This window comes from Hoplias malabaricus, chromosome 4 (assembly GCF_029633855.1).
Source record: "Hoplias malabaricus isolate fHopMal1 chromosome 4, fHopMal1.hap1, whole genome shotgun sequence".
Lineage (NCBI taxonomy): Eukaryota > Metazoa > Chordata > Actinopteri > Characiformes > Erythrinidae > Hoplias > Hoplias malabaricus.
The window spans coordinates 60,994,468-61,001,591 of NC_089803.1; the positions used below are offsets into that span (position 1 = coordinate 60,994,468).

Consider the following 7,124-nt stretch of genomic DNA (forward strand, 5'->3'; position numbering starts at 1 on the left):
GCCCTGTGGGTTTTGGGGGACAGCATTTGTCCTGAGCTACAGCTTCTCGTATAGCACAGACATTTTTTTTTATTTGAAAACAAAACAGTAGCCAGTTGCCTGAGAAGACAATGCTGTTTATGCAACTCAGGGCGAAATAAAGGAGTTTGATGTGTTCTTCCATTGTCTACGTGGGTTTCCACAACCCAAAAACACATGTTGGTAGGTGGATTGGCTGTGCTTATAGCCAATAGATATCCATAGGTTTAGGTAAAATTGTGAGATTGGCAGGTGTCCGCCAATCTCCGTGTCCGCGTGGGTTTCCTCCGTGTGCTCTGGTTTCTTCCCATGGTCCATGGATTGGTGACTCAAAAAGTGTCCATAGGTGTGTGTGTGTCGCCCTGTGAAGGTCTGGCGCCTCCTCCAGCATGGGTTCCTGCCTTGCGCCCGGTGATTCAGGGTAGGCTCTGGACCCACTGCGACCCTGAACTGGATAATTGGTTACAGACAATGAATGAATTAATATCTTTCATACAGATAATGCATTCTAGAAAGATTTTCAAACTTGTTCCACCATAAATTATGTAGCAGTTTTTATTTCAGCCTTCTGAATTGGAGCTGTACGTTTTCGTTTATAGTAAATGTAAGTTCTACACAAAAACATTTTGTTTGTCTCATTTTTCACTCTTAACTTTTGTGGATATTGTCATGTTGCTATTACATTTTAGAGCATGTTTTTTTATTTTTTATTAATACTTTTTTTTTTCTTGGTGACATATTCCAGATGTACTAGTAAGGTAAAGTTTTAAAAACATGGTAGTAAACACACGTTCCACTCGGAGTCTTATTAAGGTGTGATCACAAAGAGGATCCATTTAGCAAAAGCCACCTTTGGAAAAGATAAAAGGTACTGCGCGCTCAAGTGGTTGAGGGTTGGAGAAGAAGGCGGCTCAGACAGGAACTGCAACCGTTTTGTCCACAGCGGCTTGACGGCCCATAATCTTTGTTGCAGGTTCACCTCCTTTTAAACTCCGCTGAAAATGGGGGAGTACGTTAATATAGTGCGAAGGGCTTTGGGTCAAATCTCCGGCCATGGTGGAGTTAAAGGCTTATTTCTGCAGTTCTTCAGGTGAGTGAGAAAGGCGAAGGTTAAATATTTTTGTAGTTGAGTTTTGATTAGAGAAAACACGAAGATAAACAGCTATTTAGCAATGACCTCTCTTTGGAGTTTAGCATAAGCGCTAACGGCTGGTAGAGTCAGAGCTTGTGAGTATTCTCATTAAATGTGATTTAAAATCGTTATATATTTCATCAACAGGTTAAATGATATCAAGACAGGAGCTCTGATCGGGATCGACAAATACGGCAACAAATACTTCGAGGACAAACGCTATTTCTTCGGTGAGTTATTTATCTAAGGGAGAGTGTTTCCCGTTCTATCCTAAACAGGGCAGCAGGCTGAAGGCTTTGTGTTTTTAAAAGGAAAATCCCCGTTACACCTTAAACATTTAACATGTTAGCTACCGTTCCTCCTACTGACTGAGGGGGATTTTATTCGAATTTTTGGTTCAACTTTAAACGGTGCAGCAGTTTCATTATAGCGCCTCAAGTGACATTTGATGGAACGGATGTTTCTCAGGAAGCGGTTAAACCCTGCCTCGTTTAAGGTGAAACACCAGTAAATATTTAACAACAGCAAGACTTCAGACAGTAAATTACACCATTAGTGTCCCCATTCAAAATGCAGATCAACTGAGTCAAAGCATATTTGAGCCTGGTCAGTACTTGGATGGGAGACAACCAAGGAAAGTCTCCAGTATGGTTTTGCCTGGTCCAATAAGGGAAGCTCCGCCTGTGTTCTGTGACATCCCAGTGCTAGAGTGCTGTGACAGGGAAACTGGACTGAATCAATGCACTATCCTTTAGGTAAGATGTAAAACTTGTCATCCTGAGTCTTGATGTATCTGTTCTAACCTGATGCTTTGGCTAAATCTGTCACTGTGGTCACAAACGTCAAGTTCATCTCCAGATAATTGGCTCACTAATACTCTCTGGTCTCTTCAGTCTAAAAGATGTGTGTTGAGAGTATTAGTGAAAAAATGTACATATGGGAATCCTTAAACTATTTCATAAATAAAATGGGAGGGTGTCATTTATAGGGTACAAAAGGAGCTTCCAACATGGGTTCAATCAAAAGATGTGTTGTGACTCAACACTGTGCCAAAGTTTGTGAGAGAATGATCAAAGAGTTAAGAAACAACATTCTAATTTATTATTATTATTTTTTAAGATTACAAAACACAATCAAATTCAGTGTTCAGCGAAAAGAATACACACTGGAACTTTTTCTTTGTGCATTTGCCAGCTAAATGAACTATGTAAGTAATGTTTATTTATGAAGCACTTTTAAAACAACTTACGTTGACCAAAGTGCTGTAAATTTAAAACATCACATAAAATACAATACAAACATCACATCAATAAACAGCAAAACACAAACCTACATGTCTACAACTTCCACCATTCATTGCCCAAATGTGAGTCTGTATAAATAGGTTTTAAGCCCTGTTTTAAAAGATGAAATTGAGGAGGCATAATGAATGGAGGATGAAAAAGAGTTCCTGGGCATATACTGCAAAAGCCTGATCACATTTGAGTTTCAAATGAGTGTTGGGCACAACTAACAGATCCTGAGAAGAAGATTTCAGAGCTCATTGACTGGTGGAAAAAGAAAGCATGCTGCTAATATGATGAGCGCTTTAAAAACAAATAAAAAACCATAAAGACATAATTGTATCCTATATTTCACTGGTAACCAGTGCAGTGAGGCCAGAACTGGGGTAATGTGGTCTTTTTTTGGTGTTAGTCAGAAACCTGGCTGCTGCATTTTGGACCAACTGTGGACGATGAAAATAGCAGCTTAATTTGCTTTAAAACTGACAATTGTATTAAATTGACGGAAAAACCCGAGCTCGCTACGGAAATACTTGAACGCAACCGTGACGTCACTGGTGGACAATAGCTGAACAAAGCCGCGGTAAAACACCGTTATGACTGACTGTTATGACAGTATCTAGCTAAATAACCAACATTATTCATGACAATAGCCTAGCAATAAGCTAAACTCAAATGTAGAGGTACCGTTATTCTTGTAAATGTGATCGAAGTCGAACTCGAATTCATCCGACACTATAAACCTCCGTAATGCAGCTACGTAGCCGAGTATAATCTGAGACACCGAGTTTAGCGAGTCAAGCTAACGTTAACTAACACCAACTAAAACAGGCGAAGTGAGTGTCCGTACCCTGTTTACCTCCATGTTACAGAGGCTCTTGAACACCTTTCGTTGGTGTCCTTACATGCCCATATTGTTGGAAAAGCGCCAGTGAAATGAGCTACAGATAACGGAGTGAGCGGATGGTCCTTTCCAAAGTGCCCGTTTAAAGTTGATAAATTTAGTCCATTTTCTGGATATTTTGGGATCTTTGGGCCATTTGTTCACAGATGTCCCACTGTACATTGAATGATTGCAGCCAAAAACAACACACCTTTTCGTCATTTTGCATTAATTTAAGTACAACTTCTAGAGTTGTAGTCCACCATCTACGTCACATGCAAGACGCCTATTAGAGTTTCCGAACACCGTTGCGGGGACGACGAAGACCAACGGTCTTTTAAAGCTTATTCCTTGTAGTTTAAAATATGCTCACATTAAGAGAAAATAAATATAACTAATATAGGACATTTAGAAAAGCAGAATCTTTTGAAAAGGTTTGGAAATATCATCATTAAGAAGATGTCAGTCACACTTCTACCTGTAAGTGCTGTGTATAATTGAGTGATATATTTTCAGAAGGTATAATTTTTACAAGCTTGTGGACTTCTAACCTGTAGAAGGAAATGGAAAGCCTTTGTTGTTCTAAGTTGAAAGGCTAAAGGAGATATATTGCTAGGAGGCATTTTTAAAAAAATGCATTTTTTATTTGTGTTTTATTTAAAAAATGAATTTGTTTCATTCTTATGTCATGATTGTATAATAATATTTAGACTTTTCTCACAATGAGCAAAACCTCCTTCTGTGGACAATTTATTCATAAATTTATGTTGATGTAAAATAATTGGTGTGTTTTTACTACCTGCCATTTTACAGGCCGTCACCGATGGGTCGTTTACACCACAGAGATGAATGGCAAAAATACATTGTGGAATGTTGATGGCAGCATGGTGCCTGCAGAATGGTAATGTCTCACATGTAAATGACATATGGCTCATTTTCAATTCTGTTAGTCAAACAAAGTGACATGGAAAATAATGCAGAAGTAATGTTTCTTGATTTACAACGCTAATGCTGACTATCCTGCGTACTGTAAATCTTGCTCTTTCTTTGTCTGTTTCTCCATAAAGAGCAGTTAGACAGCTAAAATGGCATGAATTTATTAAGTCTAATATCGTCAATGCTTTACAACAGCAATAGTAGTAATATTATTGATCATTGTGCTGACTACCATTGGACTGTGGGTTATTTATGTAAAGATACTTTGTGACGACATCAGTTGTAAAAAGCGCTATATAAATAAATTTTGACTTGATTTGATATTCTTTGTTTCACTTACTTTCAAAGCAACTCTCAGTTAGTTTGTGATTTTTGTGAATAATTTGTATTTAAGTCTGAACAGGGATGTTTCCTATATTCTAGGTTCCTTTCACATGCTAAAGCTGAATCATGAATTTACGCATTTTATGACATCAAACACTCAAACCCACACCAACTTATACATAACTACAATAAGGACCATTCTGTCTTCTGTTTGGGATTTGGGACTTTTTGAAAGTTTATTCATGATTCCTTTAATTGTTTATCAGTCATTGTCCAGCAACATGGTAAAAATCTTTCTTTTTATTTTAGGCATCGCTGGCTGCACTGTATGACGGAAGATCCCCCCACTACTCATCCCCCTGAACATAAGAAGTTCCTGGCTAACGTTCATCAGATCAATGTGAGTGGAACCTCAGAGTGTTATGTCCCATATTCCACTACACCGAAGAAGATTCATGAGTGGGTGCCCCCAAAAGTCAAGCTGCAGTGACTCCTGATCTCGCTGCATAAAAAAGCTTGGACCTTGGTCCATGTTGTGTTTGGATGAACACTCTGTAAATTGTTATTGTAAATTAAATAAACGTCATAACTTCACTCTTGTCTGTTTGTTTGTCATCTCAGGATGATTTCTTTTTAAAAAATTTTATTTTACTACTTAGTAGACCAAGTAGTGTTATATTTAAAAAAAAAAAAAATAAATAAATAAAAAATAAAAATAGCACAGAATAGGCCGGTGGACATATGCTCTTTGGAGAACTGGCACTCCATATAATACCTTTTGGGTGAGCTGGGGTGTGTGTTGCCCTGACCTGACTAATGTACTTTTAGCAATGTCAGTGTAAAACATTCCCATGAGATTAACGTTTGGATGAGCAGGTTTCCACAAAGCTTGAGTAAGGAGTGATTAGTTAAACAATACATGTAGAATGTTATGGTAAGGTGAGCAGTGTCGGTCTTGTGGCTGGATGTGTGTCAGATGAGAGAGACGATGAGGAAATCCTGTTCTAAATGTCTCAGTTCTACTCTACAAATTTGAGCTAGCTTGAAAGCTTGTGTCATGACTGGAGAAGTTCTGCGATCACAGCCTAGTTCTGGTAAGACATAAACAGCTGGAAACCACATAAAATCTTATTTAATATGTATGTTCAGATTTTGAACTTAACTATAATTGACTAGCACTAATGTTAGGGTAGTTACTGAATAATATATCAGTATGCTTGGTATTTAAGTGGCTGAAATGATGAGCAAATTGTGTAACTTGCTACACCTAAACCTAAATATATTTCCTGAGAAAGTGAAGATTAACTTTAAAAACAGTTTTTTTCCTAGAGATGATGTCGGTGCAATACATTCTTTGTCCAGCAGAAGGTGGCATTTTCTATCTTTTAAGTGATTGTCATATTGGAAAATACACTATTGCCAAAAGCATTTGCACGTCTGCCACAAGACGTGGCACAAGCATCGGAAATAACATCCCATTCTTAATCCATAGGGTTTAATATGATGTCTGCCTACCCTTTGCAGCTATCAACTTTTCTGGGAAGGCTTTCCACAAATTTTAGGAGAGTGTTTATGAGAATTTTTGACCATTCTTTCAGAAGCACATTTGTGAGGTCAGACAGTGACGTTAGACGAGAAGGCCTGGTTCGCAGTTTTCTCTCCAATTCATACCAAAGGTTTTCTGTCGGGTTGAGGTCAGGACTCTGAGCAGGCCAGTCAAGTTCGTCCACACCAAACTGCCTCATCCATGTCTTTACGGACCTTCCTTTGTTCACTGGTGTGCAGTCATGTTGGAAAAGGAAGGGGCCATCACCAAACAGTTCCCACAAAGTTGGGATCATGAAATTTTCAAAAATCTATTGGTATGCAGAAGCATTAAGAGCTTCTGTCACTGGGACTAAAGGCTGAGCCCAATTCCTGAAAAACAACCCCACATCTTAATCCCCCTCCACCTAAATTTACACTTGCGCACAATGCAGTCAGACAACTACCATTCTCCTGAAAACTGCCAAACTAGAGTTGTCCTTTAGATTGCCAGAGAGAGAAGCATGATCTGTAACTCCAGTTAACACTTCTCCACTGCTCCATTGTTTTACGCCACTGCATCCGGAGCTTTGCATTGCGCTTGGTGATGTAAGGCTTAGAAGAAGCTGTTGCCATTCCATAATGCTCTTTACACACTGATCTTGAGCTAATCTTAAGGCCACATGAAGTTTGGAGGTCTGTTGATGGAATATTTACAATCACAATACCATACTGGAATCCACTGAGCTCATGAAAGTGACCCATTCAGTCACATGCCTATGTGCTTGGCTTTATACACCTGTGGCCATGAAAGTGATTGGAACAGCTGAATTCAATGATTTGTATGGGTGAGTGAATACTTGCTTATGGGACATAGTAATAGACTTAGTTCTGAAATTCGAAATACCCCAAATAGGGGAAATAATAATAATCAAAAAATCTGATGTATGTTAGTGGGGTTTCAGTGCATGTTGCACTGGTAAAATTGGATCAGATACAGCAGTGCCGTTAGGGTTTTTAAACA

General features: G+C 38.7%; 1 protein-coding gene across 1 annotated transcript; it reads left to right on the plus strand.

Moving 5' to 3' along the window:
- The first annotated feature begins 887 nt into the window (after positions 1 to 887).
- On the plus strand, positions 888 to 5,160 carry ndufa12 (NADH:ubiquinone oxidoreductase subunit A12). Its single transcript, XM_066667070.1, has 4 exons — positions 888 to 1,108; positions 1,298 to 1,380; positions 4,130 to 4,217; positions 4,886 to 5,160. The coding sequence occupies exons 1-4, from the start codon at positions 1,020 to 1,022 to the stop codon at positions 5,064 to 5,066; spliced, it is 441 nt and encodes a 146-aa protein (XP_066523167.1). The 5' UTR covers positions 888 to 1,019; the 3' UTR covers positions 5,067 to 5,160.
- The last annotated feature ends 1,964 nt before the right edge of the window (positions 5,161 to 7,124 follow it).